The following is a 24,093-nucleotide window of genomic DNA, read 5'->3' as shown; positions in this document are numbered from 1 at the left end:
TCTGTGGGGCACCTCACTATCTGTACATAAACATCACCCTCCTAACAAGTCATATGCCACCTATCCCTTCTATCAATTCTTTATCTACATTGGGTATAAATTGCTTCAGTTTAAATTGCTTTTCAGTAGCAACCTTTAAAACTTACAAAAGGTCTCATGAAGCTGATTTTGTAGTCTTTTAGCTTTGAATGAGTAGGAGACAGATGAGGAGGATTAACACGTCCCAAACCTTGTAGTGCCAGGATGTGTCAGGATTTCTAATCAGTTAAACATCAATGTAGAGATATCTATGTGAATAGTACCTGAGGTTGGCAGCTTGGACGCTTCTCAGTGTGACCCATGACTTTTTAGTGCTTTAAGCATCTTCTTTCTCATATTATCCACCCTCACAAGAAGCAGATTCTAACATGCAACACGCAGTTGTGTTTGGTTAGGCCACTGTTTGCGATGAATAGTTTAAACTTGACCTGTGATTGCTGTGATGAGTACATGCACCTTTCTCCCACTGGGTACATGGAAAAACATGAAGACTAGACAGACGCTGATATAGCAGCTAAGAGTTTTGAGCTGAAACAGGTTGTGTGAACTGATTTTAGTCTGGTTTAGATAAAGGAATACCCTACATCAAGAATAGAATGAATGGGATAGTTTTTAAAAGAGGCAGCACAGTTATGATGAACAAACGTAACTCCTGTGTTGCAAGATTCTTTGTTATCCAGTCAGAGTAGTTGTATTTTTTCATTCTTTCATGAGATTTGAGCTGCTGGCAAGGCTAGCATTTATTGTTCATCCCTAATTGCCCCCGAGAAGATGATGGTTACTCAACATTAAGAGCCACCTTAAGAGAGAGTCAGCACATAATTCCCAATGGGTATCCTATTTGTGAGTAATATTGATGTAGCTCTTATTCACAATATCTCTGAAGATAATCCATCTCCCGTTTCCAAGCTGTTATTATTCAGAACTTTATAGCAAATCCCAAAAGTCACACACCATGGGTGGGATTTTCCGCACCCCAGTGGCATGTTTCACAGTGGTGGAGGCAGCCATCATTAGCTGGAGGCAGGATCTCCTGATCCTGCTGCTGTTAATGGGGCTCCCATTGTTTATACCTCCCGCCGCTGGGGAACCTGCAGCAGGGATTTGTTGTCAGCAGGACCAGAAGATCCCACTGGCAGGAACAGCTGGAAAATTCCCATCCAACAAATTACCCCAACCTTCTGTATGACGAGCACCTCTAGTGGTGAGCAAATGAATGAAGTTATTCAATTCATAGCATTTTGGGGAATACTTCATTTTCATTCCAACACCATGATGTAATATATTTCTTAGTTGGTTGGAATTTTTACCAAGATAAAAGAGCTGACAGCTGAAAGGGCTAAGCCTAGAGCTGAGTGCAGCTTCATAAAAAATGAATGAATAAGCCAGTGAAATGAGTGACTAAAATAAGGATTCTACACAGATATGCAGACACTGAATGGTGTTTAAACGAACTTGCAGCCAAGCAGACTAATTTAACAGCTACAAACATAACAATGTTTTCAGGGAGTGATTACTTTTGAATTGTTTCACATAACATGCAATTATATTAAATAAATCTTTATTTGTGCCCTTTATTTAGTTATGTTGTAAGAATCAGTTTGTTAAAGAATTGACAGTAATTTTTTTGATTTTTACATTATGTTCAACATTACTCAGTATTTAAAGATTTCCCATGCCATACATACCCACATTCCTCCTACACTTCAACCCCATTGGTTTTGTGAACACTAGCTTAGCCACAAAATTCACTAAGTGAAACTGCTAGCCTTGCAGTTTTTTGGTTTTTTTTTGCAGCACCAGACGCTATAGCCATGTGAGAAGTCATTACGTTATGGATAACAGATGCAGCAATGATCATCTCTTTATTGACAACATTCTGCTTTGAGTGACACTATGGGAAATAAAGCTGACAGATAAGATTTAATGTAGATCCAATTTGCAATGGCTTCTGGGCAATTGTCCCTGAAGATCAGTGCCAAAATTCAATTCAGCCTAAGAGAGTAGCAAGCCACTTAGTGCTCTCATTTGCCAGCAGATGAGCAGAAACAGATTGGATGCAAATCCCTGGCAACTTGTCTATCCATGCTGTATACTCCCTGATGTCTTTCATGTGCACAGTCCATGTGTGCACCTTGTTATGCAGATTAATAGCTAACCCATCTGGGATGTTTAAACCTCCAGATTTATTTCAGAAGATGCTGCTATCAGCTGTAAATTGCACAATATTATAACTTCCTGTGTAATAACATGAGCCGTATACTCAGTTTTATGACCTACTGTATAACATATATTGGTTGCTTATTACATTGCATTATAAACTGTATATAAATGCATCAGTTGTATATCACATAACATTATAGTGTATAGTGACATATCCGATGTACAACTCCACAGCACGCACCATGAAAGCAAAAAACATGGGTCAGGAAATACTTCAGAACCGTTTCTATTTTGCTTAACAGTTGCAGAGAGGAGGTGTCATTGAGAGTATTTATACAGAACTGAGTGCTGAACCTGCACCAGAATGTGGCGATTTGGGGATTTTCACAGTAACTTCATTGCAGTGTTAATGTAAGCCTACTTGTGACTAATAAATAGACTTTACCTTTACTTGTTTGGATCTGCATTGAAAATGCAACTAGAAGAATTTCAGGACATTTTTTGTTCAAAGTCCATCTCAAACTTCCTAACATTTAGCACTTTGCTTAGCTATGCCAGTGATTTTCTTCCACTACCGTTGGCACTGAGCCAGTAGTGCTATGGACCAAGGTTCAATTCCGGTCTTGGGTGATTGTGTGGAGTTTGCATATTCTCACTGTGTCTATGTGGGTTTCCTCCAGGTGCTTCAGTTTCCTCCTACAGTCCAAAGATGTTAGATTGATTGGCCATGCTAAATTGCCCCATAATGTCCAAAGACGTGCAGGTTAGGTGGATTAGCTATGGTAAATGCACAGGCTTATGGGAACAGGGTGAGTAGGTGAGCCTGGGTAAGATACTCTTTTGGAGAGTTGGTGCAGACTCGATGGGCCAAATTGCCTCCTTCTGAACTGTAGGGATTCTATGGTACTGAATATAGCACTCAGTGGAGAAGCAGTTTGAAATCAGAGATCTATCAACACTTACTCCTTTACAAATGGACACCGCTTCTTTGGACATGGATTTGGGGTAAGTTACATTGTGCTCCATGATAGACTGGAAAAGTTCATCTTCATCTTCACCATCAAAAGGGGGCTGGAGAGAAGAGGTGAAAGAACAACAATTAAGATTAATAATGTGTGTAAAGGCAGTGAAACATGATCCAGACACACACAGACCTGCATACACACAAACCAAACAAAAAACAGGCATGTACGCACACACCCAGACCCAGAAATAAATAAGCTTGTATGCACACATCCAAACACACATGCAGGCCCAGACAAAAAGGGCATGCACACACAGTTTCAGACATACACATGCGCAAACACTATCCACGCTATGCACACCCAACTCTCAATATCCTTGTTTACCTTAGAATCCCATTACATAAAATAATTTCCAACAGTCTCTACTCTGTCTCCATTTCACTGCCATAAGAATTTATTACAACCACTCAAACCTTTGAAGACTTTAATTAATTAAACCATTACCTGTCCCGCCAGCATTTCATACAGTAATACTCCGTATGCCCACCAATCCACAGACTTTCCATATGGCTGGTAAGCAATAATCTGGAAAGACAGAAATTATTGCATTAGTTTGTTAGATGCTACAGTAAAGGCACAGAATAAATATCAAATTAAAACACATTAAGGTTATCTGTACATGCTCCAACAAACTGTGCCACTGTGTGCCAAGACAAAGATTGTGGCTGGAGATGTGTCAGGACAAGGTAATGGAGTGTCACATCAAGAGGAACAGTAGTCACTGATGTGACCTAGCCAGGCTCTTGAAACACAGCCACTATTAGCGAGTTAGACAGGAACTGACAAATGACACTACAATCTTCATCTTTTCCCTCTCCTATTATGGTGTTGTAATAAAATTATTTTGAAGCAGATAGATGAGGCTTAATTCAATTGAGAGAAATTTTGATATGAGAGGCAAAGAAAATGCACTCCAAATCAGCCAGGTAACAGCTGGAAACCTGATGTAGGCTGGTTAAGGCTTCATTTGTTCCATTGTGATGAGGCCCATTTCCAAATACATCACAGCACAGGCCTCAGGCACCATCATCTGTTGCTTCTGATCAGCAGATTTTGAGTTTGCAGTTACAGCAGAAATAAAGTCCTACAATCACAGACAGAGGCAACAGCTCACAGCAAGCATGACTCCATTGTAATAGGCTTTTTCAATTGTGCTATACACAAAAGTGAAAGACTTGGGAAAGAGGAAACAAGAAAGTGGAGGAAGGAACAGGAAAGAAGGGCAGCAGGAAAGAGAAAATGCATGCAAGAGATGGAGAGGGAAAACAAGTGCACAAGAGAGAACATGCAAGGGAGAGAGATTGAGCTCAAGGGGGAGTGTGGGTACAAAAAGAACAAGGAAGGGAAAGAGAGAGAGAGAGGAAGAAAAAGGAGACTTGAATTTGCACACTGAGCCGTGGCTGTCAACCAGCTCCTTAACTCTTTGGATTTGGACCATGTGTCTAATGTGGCTCCAAACTGGGCGAACAATTTCTACATGCATTTCCTTGGGCCAGAGTTTTACATTGATAAGCTGGGCATGTGCCTGACCTGAAAACATATAAAATTGCAGAAGACATCAAGTGCTCATTCCACCATCATCACACACTCGCACAAAATTTTGGCCGGCATGCTCCAGTGAGAGTTGGAAGTGTGCCCTCTAAAAATAAAGCTGGCAATTTAGTTAATTAAGAGCCAATTGAACACAATTTTATATGGCCTTTATGCTTTTATGGTTGACAGGTGAGCCAATTGGCAAGGTAGCCTATATGTTTTAGCTACAACCTTAATCCAGGGCAGGATGAGCTTTCAGGACTAAAACAGAATTAACAAATGTATCTGTGGACTGAGGTTTGTGCTCGATTGTACTGCCTAGACACTCATGGCATAGCTTTGAGATCGATATTTATTTTTCATGGGCCAGCAACTCCCTAAGACAGATCCGCAGTGACTGTCCCCCTAAGGGAGCATGTTAGAAATACTAGCTTGCACCCTCCCTTTTCTTGGTACCCGCTCTTTTCCCACCATCTCTGGCAGTGCTTAGCCTTTCACAGAATGCATCTGGATGGCCATTAATTGGAGCTGATCATGGCTGGAAATACATTTTGCACCTGTTTCCAGACCTGCTGAGCGTGCACGTCTCTGATAGGCAAAACATTACAAACAGAAAAATATCCAATCCCTGTATCTCTTCTTAATACTACTGGGACAAAGCCTGAAATAAGACCTTGAAGTATCAAAACTCATTCAGTCAAATCAGTGATCAAACAAAACATATAACTTGCGACTAGACACTGGCAGTTCAGCTGCAACTTAGATCCCAAGCGTGACTAGCTTCTTACCCCAGATACTGTACTTGCCCACAGGATAAGCATACCCCCCACCACCACCCCCCCCCCCCCCCCCCCCACCCCCGATCTCCCTCCTAGTTAACACCTCAAACTGAATGTTTGGTCGGACACACAGATATTGGCAACATCAGGGATATCTCAGCCATGAAAACCAGTCTATACTATATTGGTTCCCCATGCACATCCAAGGGAGGGGGTTAAAGATCTGCAATCACTCTTTCACGGCAGGAAAGTTGCAACTATCTAAGGAGACAAGGATGCAATAAGGACAAGAAGACAATATATCCTTGCGCAAGGATACATTGGCCTTGGAAGGAGTGCAGAGGAGGTTCACTAGGCTGATACCGGAGATGAGGGGGTTGGCCTATAAAGAGAGACTAAATAGACTGGGTCTGTACTCGTTGGAGTTTAGAAGGATGAGGGGGGATCTTATAGAGACGTATAAGATAATGAAAGGGATGGATAGGGTAGAGATTCTTCCTGCTTAGAAAGGATAGCAGGACTAGAGGACATAGCCTCAAGATAAGGGGGGGGGGGGGCAGTTTAGATCGGAGTTGAGGAGAGACTTCTTCACTCAAAGGGTGGTGAATCTCTGCAATTCTCTGCCCGTTGAAGTGGTGGAGGTTACCTCGCTAAATATATTTAAGTCACGGGTAGATAGGTTTTTGACAGACAAGGGAATTAAGGGTTATGGGGAGAAAGCAGGAAAGTGGAACTGATCCACTTCAGATCAGCCATGATCTTATAGAATGGCGGGGCAGGCTCGAAGGGCTAGTTGGCCTACTCCTGCTCCTATTTATGTTCTTATGAGACAGGACTACTGACTATTAAATGCCCCACTTTCATTGTAATGCAGAAGGAACAAGAGTCATACAAAGGCTAATGGAAGCTAAAACTTTCTTCCCAAAAACTGCTAAGACTTGGGTCAATTGAGAATTTCATAACTGGAATTGAAAGATTTTTCTTATTGGGTAGGGGTATTCAGGAATATGGAGCAGGAGTAGGCAAAAGGAGTTTAGCTGCAGATCAATCGTGATCTAATTTAATGGCAGACAAGCTGAAGTGGTTGAACGGCCAACTCCTGTTCCTAATAAGTCTGCTGATAATGCTCATAATCTTCATATTGCTCACATGCAGGAGTTCAAAGCTGGTGTGACACAAATGGAAAAATAAATGTTAAGTTAATCCATACCTCAGGTGCAATATAGTCAGGTGTACCACAGAAGGTTTTGGTTGTTACCCCATCCCACATGTTCTCCTTGCACATTCCAAAGTCAGCTATTTTTATATGTCCTTCCGAATCCAGCATCACATTATCCAACTTCAGGTCTCTGTTAGGAGATTAACAGCAGTTGAAGTGTAGATGGTCATCTATAAACTATAAACATTACTTCTACAAAGAGGACACAGAGCATGCACCTTCCCTTCTGACCCTGCCAAAACTCCTAGGCCTGTCCCCTTGGTCAAGGTTTTTGTAGACATCTGGTGGTTTGCTGACAGATTCCCTAATGCTAAGGTGGAAGTTGCCCATTACCCAGTCTCAAAGTCCTGGTGATACTGTAATCAAAACAGAAAATGCTGGAAAAACTCAGCAGTTGGGCAGCATTTGGGGAGAGAGAAACAAGTTAATGTTTTGAGTCATGAAGCGTCCTGGCAGATATACCTGGAGACTGGCAACTCAAGTCAGCTTTGATAGAGACAGAGGATTCAATGACAGGGGATTGAAATGGAGAGAGAAGCTGTTGTAAGACCATGTCCCTCCACAGATGGACCTCTTGTGGTAGATTGCAGGGAAGAATTTTGCTTGCATAAACCAAAAATGAATTACCTATGACTTTTCTGGAAGGGGCTGTGGGATTGACTGATCTGCAGGAAGGAATGGTAGCCAGGAGTGGACTTCTTAGCAGTGACTAAGAGCGGTGGTGAAATAAGGACTAGGGGGGCCAAAAACAGACCAAGCTGCATGTGGATATTTTGTACATTGGGCTAGCAGCAAGTTGATGAACAGGAAAATGAACAGATGGGCAGGTAACTGGGTTGCCACAGGATGCACCAGGTTTGAGCAGGACAGCAAGCAAGATTCCCACTCAAACACTGAGGCAGCAGGAGGAGAGAAGAGAATGTACAAAATCACAAGAAGTAGTAGGAAAGGGGCAGGAGATATCAGGGAGAAGTAGAGTGGGCCTGACATACTGGCCTCAGGAAAACAGGGATCCCTACAGCAGAAGGAAGTTCATGAAGGTTGTAGGCTGGAGGAGATAGAAATATAGTACATATAATATATAAATAACAGTGCAAATCAAAATTCAAAAGCAAGGAAAATTACGCAAAAACAAAACACAGCCATTGCTTTCCAGCATGCAATTTATATAATAAATTTGGGAAGAGGGATTTATGATCGAATACATTGACACAAATATGTAAACGCAATGGCTTTGATCAAGGGACCCCACCCCCTCCCAAAGGTGACATGTTGGCTGTACAGTTTTACTTATTGTCCAAGCTGCATGTCAACAGGCTTACCCGGCACTCAGTTAATACCAGCCATAGCAGGATGAGGCTCTCAAAGGGCCTCAACAGGCAGTGGGGTGGATGGTCAACCAGGGACCTTCTTGCCAGAATTTAATTTTGGAGGAGGTGGAATGATGATGGGGTTCTGGTGTGGCATCATGCTGCCAAATTACATGCACTTTCCATAACCAAGCTCACCACTAACAAGCAGAAGATTCCACCCATAATTCCAAGTCAGGTTAGTGTGTGGCTTGGAGGAACACATGGGAACTGGTGTTCCTATGTGTCTGCTATCCTTGTCCTATTTTGTAGAGGTCGTGGGTGGACGCTGTTGAAGGGAGCTGGCCGAGTTGCTGCCGTTAATTTTGTATACAATGTACATCACTGTCACTGTGTGCCGGTGGTGGATGGAGTCTTAGCTAGAAGTTCTGTTCCCCTATCACCCATGTGCTCACTAGCCTAAATTGGCTCCCTGTCAAACAATGTCTTGATTTTAAAATTCCCTTCCCAGTTTTCAAATCCTACCAGAGTCTCACTCCTCCCTAGCTCTGTAATTTCTTCCACGCCATGATATGGCTGTTTCTCTGTTTCTGGCCTCTTGTGCATTCTCAATTTTAATCAGTCCATGTTGTTGACTATGCCGTCAGTTGCCTAGACCCCAAAGCTCTGGAATTTTCTTCCCTACACCTCTCCACCTTGCTTTCCTCTTTTAAGAAACTCCTTAAAACTTCTTCATTAGATGACAAAGATGTTGATCAAATATCTCCTTATGTGACTCAGTATCCTAGTTTGCTTCATAATGCTTCTGTGAACTAACCTGGAATGTTTGATCACGTTAAAGCTGTCACAAAAATCTGAGTTGTTATCATTGAATGTTTAAGATGTTCAATGGGGTGCCGGTCAAGCCAGTTGCTTTGACCAGGATGGTTTTTATTTTCTCATAGGATGTAGGTGTTGCTGATTAGGTCAACTCTAATTGCCTTTGAGAAGGTGGTGGTGAGCTGTTCTCTTGAACCACTCCACGTTGTGTAGGGAGAGTCACAATGCTGTTAGGAAGGGAGTTCCAGGATTGTCCCATCTAGTTTTGAAATCTTGTTCAACAGGCACTCTACTCACCTGGAGCACTGCAATTTCTTGGGAAGCAAACAAAAAGATTAAAAATAAAACATGCCAGTTAGGGAAAATATTTCTCTCTGAATTCCATTCTGGGAGATCATAGTTCCAGGGAGCATAATGACAATAACCTATATCACAGGATACCTAGCTCTTGTATAAGGTGATCTTCACTCTAGTCAGCTGAAGTTTGGAATGTGGAGGAATATCAGGTTGACAGTTGGTTACAGACCAATAGAGAGAAGTTAAAGCATGTGCTGCCAACTTGATGTGAAAGTTCTGTCAGTGTGATCCAGACTCTTGTTAGCCACAGTATGATGTAACTGGTCAGTGAAAGAAGTGACACACTGCATTCATCAGCTTTTGGTGAAGCCTTTTCTAGAATAAGGAGGTGAGACATAAATAAGTATTTTTTGAAGAGTTCTAAGCATTGAGGGGAGGGGGAGGTGTAGCAGAGGTTGGGGGAGAAGAGTGCTGGGAACAGCTTGGGAGGAGCTATTTGCTTCATCCATCTCGACTATGTGAATATCAAACATCAAGATTCACAAGCACCAATACTGGCTCATTTCCAACAACATAACTGCAGCCCCGGCCCCTCTGGATTATTCGTTGAATAAACCATTATTGTTGATGACTTGCACACTTTTTTGCTTAATTATTGATTAGCTTCATGGTCCGCAATGGTAGATTTTTGTTCAATTGCAATGATCTGCTGTCACACTCACCTATAAACAATTCCGTGACTATGGAGAAAAAATAGACCAACAGCAATCTCAGCCGCATAGAATCTAAAAGATGACAAAGACAAGTGTAAGCAATATTGTTAAGTGCTTGCCAAATCTTTGAGGTGTGACCGCATATTAATAACTCAATCTTAGCATGAACTTGGCCTGAAAATTTGGGAGTAAGAACATTGATGAGCGGGGGGGGGGGGGGTGATGTGTGAAGGGGGGGGGGGGGGGGGACGGGACAGGGGTGTGGGGTGGGGAATGGGGACGGGGTGGGGGCTAGGGGGCAGTGTGGGATGTGGGACAGGGGGTGTGGGATGTGGGATGTGATGGGTGACTGTCCCCCCATTCGCCCACCCAAACTTTCCCCGCTTCACCCCATCAAATCGCCACCTACACCCTCCCATTTTCCACACCTTCACCCACCATCTCCCCCCCTCATCTACCCCACTTCCACCCCTCCATATCCCATACCTTCATCCCCCCCAGCTCTCCCCCTAACTTCACCCACCCTTTCCACCTCCACCAGCTTCACTCCCCCAACTTTACCCCTAATATTGCCTCCATGTAAACATCAGCATATAGAAAAGCAAATGTCTCACACTCTGCTGAAAACATGTAGCTGCATTGTAACTATTGTTAGATTGCTTTTGTACGGCACATTCAACACAAAGAGAAAGACTTCATCTCGATAACATCTTTATGACCCAAATGGCTTTACAGCCAATTTTTGGCGTAGTCACTGTTGCAACACTGGAAACACAGCAGGCATTTTGTGAATAGTCAGGTCCCACAAATAGCATTGTGATAATGACCAGGTCATCAGTGACTCTGATTGAGTGATAAATGTTGTCCAGGACAACTATTTGAATAGTGTCTTGGGATCTTTATTGATTTCCTAAGAGGGCAGACGGGGCCAGAGTTTATCTTCTCATCCAAAAAAAATGCCTCTTGTAATACTGCATCGAAGTGTCAGCCTGGATTATGTGCTCAAGTCTCTGATAAGCTGTGTGCTTCTACAAGCTCCTCACTCAGAAGCATGAATACTGCCACTGAATAATGGTTGTTACTTTACCCTGGAGGATTGACGGATAAAACTAGACAATTCTGGGCTATCCATCTGAGGAAGAGCCCTACTGAAGTGAAGAGGGAAGTGGTATTCTGCACTGAGTCAGATACTTACACAGCATGGGGCTCCTTGAACCTGCCAACCTGCTGGATCTGGTACATGAGATCACCTCCATTAACATATTCCATTACAAAGTACAAACGCTCCTGATGGAGGAATAAAGAGACAATGACAAATTAATTGTTTACACAGAAGACAAGCCGAATATGTATTCAGACACTGCTTTATACAGCATACCATTGGCGGAATATAATGCCTCCCATGTGGTGAGTTGGTAGCCATATGGTAGTTGGGACCATTTAATTAGGCAAAATGGCAGGGACCTGCTGCCTTCCTGCCTCCAGCCCTTTAAGCCGATGGAAGGCTTAAAGGGGAAGGCCTGTGGATGGTCTTCCCATCCCTCTGCCAATTGATGCCATTATGTGGGTAATTCAAGTCCACTTAATAACCTCATCCCACTATTGCTGGTATTAACCTAGCGGTGAGAAGGTACCCACCATGCGGGGAACCTGATAAGCAAACCTCTGCAGGGTTGCTAATTGGTTATCATGGGATGTCCCTCATCCAAAAGCTCTTGATATCTGATTGGGGAACGACATCAGGAAAAGGGAGACCTACTGAAACCAACTCTCCTATCCTTGCTGCCATCACCTGTCCCCTTTTCCCTCCCTCCGCGATCACTCATCTGTGGCCTGGGCTCCAGCAATGATCCTGGGCCTCAGGTGGGTAACTTATTGGTGATGCTGCCATTCTGATTGGACAGCAGCTCATGGCAGGCAAAATTTCTGTCCCCTGTGTCCTCAATCCCAGAGGAAGGCTTGTCTGCCATTATCTATTGGTTCTGAATTTGGCAAACATTCCCTAAAACAGGGAACATGGGGCTCTCATTAACTCTCCAGCCAGCAGCCGAGATCCTATTGTCCCCACTGAATATCATCTTATGGTATCTTCAGCATTCGTTACCCAATTTCCATCTTCAGTTTGAACATTCCTACTTTATGATTTTTTTGAAAAATAATGCTTCTGCACTGAGCAAACAGGAGATAAGAGTAAAATCAGGAAAGTGGATATAATGTATATCTGCGCAATCCAACGTACAAACTATTTAGAACATGCAGCACAGAAACAGGTCATTTGACCCAACCAATCCTGGCAGCCATCATGCTCCACATCCTCAGCCAACTCTGTAGGACAATCTTCTACTTCCTTCTCCCTCTTACTCTAGCCCAGCCTCCCTTTAAATGCATCTACATTATTTGCCTGATATTCCCTGCCTAGAGTTCCACATTCCCACACTTTCTGGATAAAGAGGTTTCTTCTGAATTCCCTAATGGATTTCTTGGCAACTAGCTTATATTGATAGCCTGTTGCTTTGTTCTTCCCATCCTTTTTGTCTACTGAATCAAAGCTTTCCATAATTTTAATGGCCTCTATTGGATCACGCCCTGGCCTACTCTTTTCAAGAGAAAAGAAACACAGCTTGTCTGTCCTTCCTCAATAACCTGTCCTCCTGGTCTCTAGTACCTTTAATGCAGCAACCAATGTACACAACACGTTCTAACCAAAATTCAGTCTAAGTTTAGCATAATTTCTGTAGTTTGCATTTCTATCCAACTAGAAATTAAAGTGAGCTTGATCTGTTTTTTTTATTGAGTTGGTACTTAGAGTAATTTATTTATTTGTCCTCCAACTTACATTTATTCTATCCCTTTAGGAATCTAATTTTCAATTAACATGGTCTCCTTGTTTGCCTGTCATTTCCATTCTTTCCACAAGCCCACCAAGCTAAAATTTCCTCTAAAGTTTTCCGTGTCCCAATCATGAACTTTGTATCTCACTTATCTTTCCTCATGCCCTCTCTAAGCTCATTTTATCCATGTGACCCACCTCCTATTCCTTTGTTTTTGTTTGGGCTGTTCCCCCTCCTTTTGGGGAGCTGCCCCTTTTATTTTGTCCTAATTCAAGTTTGTTTATTTGGTTTGACCTTAAAAGTGGTCCACCTCCTACTCTCTCAATTCTATTCCCACTAAGCTGCTGACTGTTCAACTTCCTTTCCTGGTCCCCATTGTGACTAATATATTTAGTGGTTCACTCACTTCAGCCATTATCCCTCTTCAGGGGCACTGTGGAGCATCCACGAGCATCTCAAAGCTTCATACATTGGGGAGACCATGCAGACGCTACGGCAACGGATGAATGAACATCGCTCGACAATCTCCAGGCAAGACTGTTCCCTTCCTGTTGGCGAACACTTCAGTGGTCACGGGCATTCAGCCTCTGACCTTCGGGTAAGCGTTCTCCAAGGTGGCCTTCGCGACACACGACAGCGCAGAGTCGCTGAGCAGAGACTGATAGCCAAGTTCCGCACACGAGGACGGTCTCAACAGGGATCTTGGGTTCATGTCACACTATTTGTAACCCCGGTGACTTGCCTGGGTTTGCAAAACCTCACTCACTGTGCTGTCTGGAGACAATACACATCTCTTTAACCTGTGATCAGTGCTCCTTCCACTCACATTGTCGTCCACTTTAGGACTTGAACAGCAGGTTAGGTGTAAAGATTCGCATTCTAATCAGTAATCTCTAAACTGTCTGTGCTTTATATGCTCTGTCTGAGGCCACAACTCTCCATTCACCTGACGAAGAGGGAAACCTCGAAAGCTTGTGCGTTTACTATCAAATAAATCGGTTGGACTAAAACCTGGTGTTGTCAGACTTTTTACTGTGTTTACCCCAGTCCAACGCCAGCACATCCACATCATGAGCATCCACGAGGCATGGAGTATCGTGTATAGCATATATAGAGAGGTGGTAATACCACAGGCTAAGATTCCTCAGGCAGGAAGGGAATGGTCACGAGGCAGAGCAAGAGGGTGAGGTAGGCAGTGCAGGAATCTCCTGTGGCTATTCTCCTGAAAAACAGATATACTGTTTTGGATACAATTGAGGGGAATGGCCTCTCCAGGGAAATTTGTTGCACCATGGTTGCTTCTACTGCAGAGGGGAGGAATAAAAAGTGAGAGTTATCGAGGATTCAATTGTAATGGGAATAGATAGGCATTTCTGTGGCCACAAACGAGATTTCAGGATGATATGTTGCTTCCCTGGTGCTAGGGTCAAGGATGTTTCAGAACGGTTGCAGGACATTGGTACAAATAGCATTTTTTTTATCAATGGATGAGGTCCTAAAAGCAGAACATCGGGAGCTAGGAATCTAGCTGAAGATTAGGACCTCAAAAAGGTAGCTATCTCAGGATTACTACCTGTGCCACATGGGAGTCTGAAGTCACTGTCTTCAATCTGGCTCAAACTCTTGTCATTACTCACTCCATCCTGAAGCTTAACCAGACTGTTCGTTTTCCATGGCAACCTCTGTGCCATGGAAAAATGTTTAAATTTAAATTTTACATCCTGGTAAATTTACACTTAGCACATCAGAAGTATCTTTTCAAATATTATACAATTCCAAAGCTATCCGAATGCAGTCTACTTTTTTATGCAGTGTATTCACAAGTACTCATCACAGTGGATGACTTACTCCACTGTTTCCATTTATTATTTAGACAAATACTTATTTTAAGTATTGATCCTTGAAGGCCTGTTTTTCACTTCTGTTGCTCTATCAGCCAGCTATTTTTAAAGAATCAGAGATGTGATATTTGATCCTATTGTGATCCACTGATCACATATCCACATTATTATCAAATTCTATTTTCTCCTACTTAAATCACCTGATTTTGCCTGTTTCAGTGCATTTTATGATGAAATCCTCATTCATGCTTTTGTTACCTCTATACTTGACTATTCCAATGACTGCTAGCCAGCCTCCTACTTTCTATTCTTGGTAATCTTGAGGTCATCCAAAACTCTGCTACCCAAGTCCTTACTTATGCTAAGTCCCAGTCAGCCATCATCCCTGTGCTCAATGATCTACACTGTCTCTTAATTAAGCAATGCCTCAATTTTAAAAGTCTCATTTTGCTTTCAAGTCCCTCTATGGCCTCATCCTTCCATATCTCCATTATTCCTCCAGCTCTATAATCCTCTAAGAAATCTGCACTCACCTCATTCTTGAGCATTTCCAATTTTAATCACTCCACCCTTGAAAGCCAGGCCTTCAGCTGCTGAAGCCCTAAACTCTGAAATTCCCTTCCTTTCTGCCTCCCATTCCTCCTTTAAGATGTCCTTTAAAGCCTACCTTTCTGAACAAGTTTTTCACCATCTGTCCTAATATCACCTTATGTGGTTTGATTATGACACTTTATTCTGGCAAAGATGCTACATAAATACAAGTTGTCATTGTGTCCCAAAATGTAAGACCTCTCACTTGTCTCTGTGCACCCATTCTGCATATTTATTGATATCATCTTGTAATTTGATGTAGCCCTCCTCAGTAATGATTACCTCTTATCAATTTGGGGTCATCTGCAAATTTAGAAATTGCATTTTTGACTGCTAAAGTCTAAATCATGAACATGAGCAGCTCCAGCACTGATCCTTATAGGCCTGTTTTCTACTTCTATTACTCTGTCTACCAGCCAGCTATTCATTCTGCTATTTTTCCCCTGACTTTATTAGCTATGATCTCATTTACTGTTCTCTTATGTGGTACCTTAGCATAGGCCTTAATGGAGATCTAGATAAATTACATCTGTGACACAACTTTTGTCTGCTTTCTCCCTGAACTCTTCAGAGTTCAATGGGACTGGTCAAGGAAGATTTTCCCTTTTGAACGCCATGCTGTTACATTATTTTGGTTTCTAGATGGTTTACTAAGGAGAAGACACTTTCACAATTGATGAAGTCACTTTGAATATTTCTTATTATACTTTATCACTAACACTGGATGTGTGCAGGGGCAGAAATCATAGAAAAAGGGAAAGGAGAGTGAGAGATAGAGAAAGAGAAGCAATGAACATGGGAGGAAAGAGATAGAAGGTGGGATTGGGGAATTGGTGAATAGAGAAAGATGAAGGGAAGAAGAAACAGTGAAAGTGAGGATGGACAGCTAGAGAAACGCAGTGACATGGATGAATGAGACAGAGTCAAAGATATAAAGGGAAAGAGATGGGAGGAGAGAGACAGGGAGAGAAATAGAAAGCAGAAAAGGTGGTGATGAGACACCAAATTCTGTACTAATGGACCATGAGATGGAGTGATAAACTCACCCACTGACTTGCTGCATCTATCTGGCTGATTCCAATTTTAAGTTCTTCAACGTAAGGACATTCACTGAAACTTACTAGCCCCACACTGAGTCTTCCTTGCCTAGAACTCCCATAATGCTGGGGGCAATTTCCCTGGTACTGACAGCTGCCTCCTGTCACCTGATCTTCAAAGCCAGGTAGGTGCTATCCACCAGCAGCATGCAACGAGGGTAGTCATTAAAATCAATTGGCTGGTTGCTGGTTAGATGGCCTCTCTGCTAAGCCAGACCAACCTTGTGGCAAGAGGACTCTTGGTATGAACAGATGTAAAAAAGCAGGTCCTTTTATCACAGAATTATGTAGTACAGAAGGGCCATTTGACCCATTGCACATATGCAGTGCCAATCTGTAGTGGAGCTATCAAATTAGTCTTACTGTCCTGCTCTTTCCTCTTGTAGATATTTTCCTTTTAAGTTTTCAAAGTTTTTATCAAACCTACTTTCACTGCCCTTTTAGGCAGTGCATTCCAGGTAACAACTCACTGTGTAAAAAAAACTCACGTTGCCCAGAATTCTTTTTCCAGTCACTTTAAATCTGTGTCTCCTGGTTATTTTGTATTTCCTTTATGGGTCAAAAAAAGCAGGATTAGATAAGACTAGAGCTAATCTTCTTCTGAATCCAAAGACCAAAGTAAAAATAAAAATGCTTTTATCTCTAACCCTGAAATAAGGTTCAGGTGCAGACACCTCCCTCGATCCTGCTCTCGATTAACATTTTGCAGTACTGAATATCCACCACCAGAGGTCGCCATGGTAGCTCAACAGATAATGTACAACTTGTCCTGGTGGCTGAAACCTGGTACTGCAGGGTTTAAATTTACAATCTTGGATCTTGGGCCTTAACCAATTTTTACCTTGCTGTATTCTTTTTACAAAATAACAAATAAAATGGTAAACACGTTTGATGATAAGAGGCAATTTGAACACAAACACTTTGTGAGTATAATTTCCACCTCTTTCAAGTAGGTTATGAATTTCACTTTTGGACAATTTCAGCAAGCTATGACCTATAACTAATATCAGTAAAATTAAATTTATACTTCACATTCAGTTACTCAATGGGTCTGTTTTCCCCTCTTCTCTCCTCCTCTTGCTGAGATCCTTTTTTTTGATGTGATTTCACTGGTTAGTAAGGGTTAGCAAGCGATTCAATCATGCGATGCACTGTTGAGACCAATCCTGTCCTTCCCTAAAGTGTATATTATTTACTGAAAAAACAATCATAAGAAGCAGCCTTCTCATTACTCAGGAGCACAGAGGTTAAATATAGTACTTCCTTTGGCCCAGATCAGTTAATGCCTCATTGGCCAGGCAATGAACCCAGGTCTTTGGATCTGTTTGATTTCACCAGATACAGGTTTAACCAACCTAGACCTTAAGTACAGTTACCATGGCGTTCATAATTCTGATGTATGAAGTGGGGGGTGGTGGAGGAGGTGTGGAAAATGGGTAGATGATTTTCATAGATTCATTGTGGCAATCCTGTGGTATCCTACCCTTAAATGTACAGAAAGACAGCAACAGGTACACCTCAGCTTCGTGTTTTTTCATTATGTGGTTTAAATGATCACAATTATCAGATACTACACTGTCTTAGTTTATTACACAAAAACCAATGAGGTGCTGTCAGTGAATAAAGTTGTTTCCATAATGATCACATGACTCAGAGCAATGCTGCTAATAACTGGTTTGAAATGTACATTTTATGCTAGCTGAAATCTTTATGGGAAGCACTGGATACACCATTATCCTGGTGAGACATACAGGCCCATTGAAACACGTCGCAACAGGTCAGGGATCAAGAAAGATGGATTGGTTAATTACCCATGCTGAAGCCATTGGAGAGATGGGATTTGTTCAAGGTCATTTTACAGCTGATTTAAGCGGATTAATTTGGTGCTGGTTCGAGGTAGCCCTGATGTCAATGAGCTGTCATTGTTCCATTTAATGAAGTGTGTGTGTGTGTGTGTGTGTGTGTATAATGTTAGCAATAACTAATGACAACAATTACGTAACTCACTGTCACTGATGCTATCTTAACTGAAGCTCTGAAGCGAATGCAAATTTGTATTTTACCAGCATGTGTTTTATATCAGTTTGGGTTTTTATTGACTGTTGAGTTATCTCATTCTCAGAACCATGTTACTGGGCCCTATTCTATCTCTAAGGAGCCATGTGATGACTCACACACCCTTTGTATTACTACTGTTAACTTCAGAATGATTGCTGCCCATAAATATTGGACACAAGCTAATAATGGTATGAGTACATTCCACCACAAATTTCTTTCTCCTTTAATGTGGATATTTTGGCTGATGTAACAAAGGATGCAATGTGCAAAACACTGATAATAGAAATTAACATTGAGTAACTTCGCCTCCCTCTTCTGAAAGAGTGAAGAACCATGGAATGTGAAGTGCTGGAGACCATTCAAACGGAGAGGGGAATGATAGCACGTATGAAAGCAATGTCACCAATGTATAGAGGGGTTGCAGCCAATCACTCCCACCAAGTCCTGACATGTGTATGCAGAATAGGGCAGAAGACAGGAATTAGGTCAATACCACATACAAACTCCGAAGGGTTTGAAGTATCCATGCCTGTTTGCAGTTTGCTCACAAGGCTCTGTGAAACCTGAGGATCATGATTTGTCTACGCTGGGTTAAAAGGAAACAACTCCTATTTTCCCAGCCTAAGTTGGCCGATCCCCAGGATATCTGGCTGTGTTTAGAGAACAAGTTGTAAATTTTCTCTGACAGCGTTGTGAATCTAAGCAATGTAGCATCGAAGATGCATGTGTGTCATTTTGCAGCAATCTGGGATGCACCCCGTCTTGAAATAAACAGGCACTCTCAACTTTCGTCAGTTTGTTGGATACATTTTCTGAATAAAGTAAACCATGACTATTAAAATGTAAACTTCCAGTGTACTGAAAAGTAGAGAAAGAACTTTATAGACTTCCCAATACAAAATTTAAAGAACACATTGGATCCAATGCAGTTCACTTTCAAGGGGCAAAAATATTCACCACCATCATTGAGGAATAAGTTTTATTTGTAATGTAGTGCAAGTAGTAATGGCACAGATGCTTCTTACTGCCTACCCAACTTACCATTGTCTGGAAGCAGGAGTGGAGTTGAGTCAGGAACTGGGGCTTTCCAGGAGCAGCTAGAACTCTCTTCTCCACCATGGTGCATTCCACGTCATCATCCTGGATCACCACATCCTTCTTCAGGATCTTGATGGCATAGAGCTCATCCGTGCCTTTCCTTTCAGCCAGCATCACCTGAGGCACAGGGATAACACACATGCACCCTGAGTCCATGTTGGCACACTGCTGACAAACACCACATATATTGGGGAATGAACTAATGAATGTTGCCAATTTCCTTCCTCCTTTCACCTCATTTCAGAGTTTTGGGCACCAGCTTAGCTTCCATGTACTACTGGCCATGCTTCATCATGGAGCTAAGCACTAACTGTCTTCAGCATTGGAGGATGTGGTAGATTTGTGTGTGTGGGCTGTGTTAATGTGTGTGCATATTATCCAGTGTAAACACAGAGGACTTACAGAGTAATCTGATATAAATATAGAGGCTGGCTGGATTACTGCCTTTGAAAAATTATAAACATTTCCCTGCGATGCTGTGAACAGTTCACACTGATTCTCTGGAGTTTCCCCAGATTTTTCCACTGAGGTTACAGTGGAGAAATTCTTTAGATTGTGAAGTCATTTAAAACACATTTGTCCTTGAACGTTTTACTTTTCTACCAGTACTGAATCTGTGAATGTGGCCCCCACTAAGTGCATTTCTTTATATTTGTGTTCCAGCTGTGTTATCAGCAATACTACAATACTGTAACACATCGCCACACCACAAAACTTAATGTAACATTATACCAACAACATGGCATTCAACAACACAAAACAACATGATGACACAGCAACAAAAAATGAAATGGAGCATCAAGCCAGCACAATATCATAAGACATGATATAATAAAATGCATTATATAACTACATTCTAAAATAAACCATACAATGCAATAGTACACCACAAACACATAAACCAATACAATGACACAACACAGTAAAATCACTAGAACGTAACAGAATAAAGTATTAAAACCTCACCATGTGACATGTCATCAATGCTGATTCTCAGAATCTGGACCATTCACTTCACACACATCCCCTCTTGCACACAGTTATCATAATCTTTTCCATTTCCTGTTGTTACTATAGACCTCTTATGATAGTGGGAGGTCTGTATAGAGTTCAACTCGTTGATAGATACTATAAATTGCTGGACTGGCAAGTGATTTAATTTTCCTCAGAGGATAGCACTGCAACTTGGAATGAGTTTCAGTGAATTCACAAGTTTGGTCTTGGGACAGTGTAAAGGGAGATTTATTCTGTGTCCAACCTGTGCTGTACCTTTCCTGGGAGTGAATGATGGGTCGGCGCAGAGGAAGCTTTACTCTGTACCTCAACAAGGCTGCTCTTTTTAATTCATTCAATAGATGTGAAAATCACTGGCAAGGCATTTTATTGTCCACCCTACATAACTGAAATATTTCAGGATGCAGTTAGGGATTAAGCACAAGTCTGTAGTCACATGCAGATCAGCTAAGGACAGATTTCCTTTCCCATAGGGCATTAATGAAGTAGGTGAATTTTTACAATAATCCAGTAGTTTCATACAGAGGGATTTTCCAGTCTTGACAAAAGTTGACAGACCCTTGAATGGTGAATTTCATCTTCTGGCCCTGTCTCCACCATGGACATGGTGGCGTGGGCTCGTTGGGCCGAAGGGCCTGTTTCCCGTGCTGTGTTGTTCTTTGTTCTTATAACAGGGCTGGAATATTCCACCCATATTCACCAGTACTGATATTAGCTGTTTATTACTAATGTATTTAATTAAACATTTTCCAGCTATACTTTAGAACTGCGGATTATTAGCCCAAGCCTCTGTATTACCAGACTACAAACATAATCACTATGCCACTGTACATTAGGACTTCAGCCAATACAATATACCTAGAGCATACAAAATAAAACATTAAAACCACATCATATGACATCCATCAATACTGATCCTCAGAATCTGAATCATTCACCATGCACATATGTCCTCTTGTTTTCACAGGACTGCTCTGGGGGGTGTTTGATGGAGTAAAGTGAAGGGAAAGTGTTTGAATGGAGTTTCATGAGCAGGCTTCTCAGCATCTTGTGAGCCTCACACACGATTCTGCATTGGGTGATATGGAAGCTACACCCAAATTAACCAAAATGTGATTTAATTTTCCGTTGTAATCAGAGATTTTGTCCAGTTTTTGAATATAATTTCAGGGTAATCAAACTTAAGAATCAGAAAACTTAGATCAAACTAACCAGATAACTGACTTGTTTCATTATAGTGCATCAGTAGGACACTTTGGGTGAGAGGCTGGCAGGCAGTGAAAACGTTTTCATATCAGGATCAGAGTTAATGGGATTTTAGAAGAGAGAATCCTGAAGCTCCTCCTGGGCACTGGACTGATTATAAACAGCAACTCAGAGCCATCTGCTTGGAACGATTGCAGTGGATGTGAATGATAAACTTCAGGCTCAACTCACTCGTTCAATTTGGATTCATACCCTCAGGATATGGAGCAAGTGTCATGAATCCAGCCATTGATTCAGAATGCAAACCTCTGTCTTCACAACAGAAGACACATTAGACAGACTTGGTGAAACACCCCAAGGTGCATAGAAGGAGGTAATGTTCTTACATATTAAAACCAGAGAATGCACAAGATTATTTTCAGCTATGACACTGACTCACAACCCTCTCACCAATTAATTGGCTTAATCAATGTTGTATTTACTAGATAGTAGCTGATACTATTGGAGAATGTTTTTTCTCCATCAAGCAATTTCTGTCATCATATTAGAGGTTAGTGGGTAGCACTCTCACTTGAATCAAAATCTCATGGTTTCCAGGCTGATACACTGGACCAGAAATATGAGTGTGTTGCATGGTCGGTGGTGTAGTCTTTTGGATGAAACTTTAAACTGAGGCCCCATTGGCCGCTCAGGTAGATGTAAAAGATCCCATGGCACTATTTGGAAGAAGAGCAGGGGATGCTCCCAATTCTTGACTAAACATTTATCCCTCAACCAACCATCACTAAAACAAAAGACTACTTATCACATTACTGTGGCAATTTGAAAAAAATTTCCCTGCTTGCATAAGCTCTGCTCAGTGTGTATATTTGGCAGAGTGCTTTCCAAATACAACAACAGAAACAGAACCACTGATGCAGTGTGACTCTTACTTTTCCAAAGCTGCCCTTCCCTAGCACCATCAAGAAGTTGAAGTCAGTCAGCTTCATCCGATCCCGGTTGCCATTGTTGTCAATTTTGGACCATGAGCTGGATCGCTTATCCTCAGCTGCCTTAGAACCTGGCCCAATTCTGGCTCTCTGCAAATAAAAAACAAAACAGCAGCTAAAATTAAAACTGTGGGAAGCACTTGGATAGCCCATACGGTGGGAGACTCCCAAAGCTAGAAGCTGCTGGGGGTGGAGTCAGTATAGTGGTGGTGGGGGGGAGACAGAATAGGCAGACTATGATGGAGACACAGGAGGAGGAGTGGACCACAAGGATGGAAAGTACAAATGGGAGAGGCTGAAACAGAGCCTCCAAGAGTAGCCATTGCTGGAGATACTGGGGTAGGGGAATACTGTCACATCAGTGGTGAGCACTGGGAGTGGAGCCTCAGAAATATAAGGTACCATGGAAAATTCTGAGAATGGAGAATCAGGAGTGGTCTGGTGCTGTTGTACAAGGTGGTTTTGTAAAGTTGCATGGGACCTTAGGAGTATGAGTGGCTGCAGTCCATAAGTGGCATAGGGTGGGAAGGCTGGGAATCATGGCTGTTTGGGAGGGGATGCCATGAGTAGTTCCAGAATTAAGCTTCCAGGAATGGTGAGGCAGAGAACACATGTTGAAAGAAATGCTGACTATATGGGGATACAGAGAGTGGTTAAAAGGTTAAAAATAAATGTGTGAGGATGCAAGATGTACAATCTTGAAAATGACTCCGGTCAAATACCACAAACAGCAAGGCATCACAAGCAATGAATTGAAAAATAAAATGATGGATGTCGCACAACTCAATGAGAATAGCATTTTAAAAGTAACCCAACCTTTGATCAGCGTCATTCAGCCAAGCTCTTCAGTGAATGTTGTTTCTCTCCTTTACAAAATTTGAGTAATTTAAACAACAGTGTAATCTCGCTGAACGTTTTACCAGAATTTTTCCTCCTGAACAGGATTCCAACGTGCAACTCACTCCTCAAGTATCCATTATTCTAAATGGCAGTCCCTGACCATGGAATTAACTTCCAGGTATTTGTTATTCTGTACATAAACTTCACTGTAATATTCCTGCAGTGTATGGTTCATGTGGACTGATAGATACAGTGGACTGTCAGACTGAAGAATAATGTCCTCACCCCTAATGAATAGAATTATTTGCATTGTCCCAACATGCCTGTCCCTTTGAATTGAGTATAGTCAGTTATCAGCCAGCAGCAATCACGGCAGCAACACCAGGATAAATGAGAAGTATGAGGCAGCGAGTGCCACAAATAAAGGTTACTTAGCAGACTGATAGACAGAAATGGGTGATGTGTGTGCAGACAGAATTTCAATTAATTGTACAGATAAAAGCCACAGGCTGCACAATCCATTTGTCTGAAGTACTGACAATAAATGCTGCTCCTGTGGGTCATTCATTGGACAAACAGTCCATCACCAGCATTTTCTTGCATTATAAATAACAGGAGAAAGAATAACTTT

At 41.9% G+C, this 24,093-nt stretch overlaps 1 protein-coding gene across 2 annotated transcripts in view; it reads right to left on the bottom strand.

Annotated features, from left to right (window-relative positions):
* Positions 1-24,093, bottom strand: part of LOC145354908 (protein kinase C beta type) — a 275,938-nt gene that overhangs the window by 29,001 nt on the left and 222,844 nt on the right. For both annotated transcript variants that reach the window (XM_080206533.1, XM_080206532.1), the window contains exons 9-15: positions 22,566-22,712; positions 19,357-19,530; positions 11,093-11,184; positions 9,907-9,969; positions 6,750-6,888; positions 3,672-3,752; positions 3,166-3,273 (exon numbers count right to left, since the gene is read on the bottom strand). In XM_080206533.1, the coding sequence (XP_080062659.1) occupies positions 3,166-3,273; positions 3,672-3,752; positions 6,750-6,888; positions 9,907-9,969; positions 11,093-11,184; positions 19,357-19,530; positions 22,566-22,712 (804 nt within the window). The remainder of the gene's footprint in view (positions 1-3,165; positions 3,274-3,671; positions 3,753-6,749; positions 6,889-9,906; positions 9,970-11,092; positions 11,185-19,356; positions 19,531-22,565; positions 22,713-24,093) is intronic.

This window comes from Carcharhinus amblyrhynchos, chromosome 18 (assembly GCF_965287045.1).
Source record: "Carcharhinus amblyrhynchos chromosome 18, sCarAmb.v2.hapA, whole genome shotgun sequence".
Taxonomy (NCBI): domain Eukaryota; kingdom Metazoa; phylum Chordata; class Chondrichthyes; order Carcharhiniformes; family Carcharhinidae; genus Carcharhinus; species Carcharhinus amblyrhynchos.
Note: the sequence above shows the minus strand (reverse complement) of the source record. Positions and strands in the feature narration are given on the sequence as shown.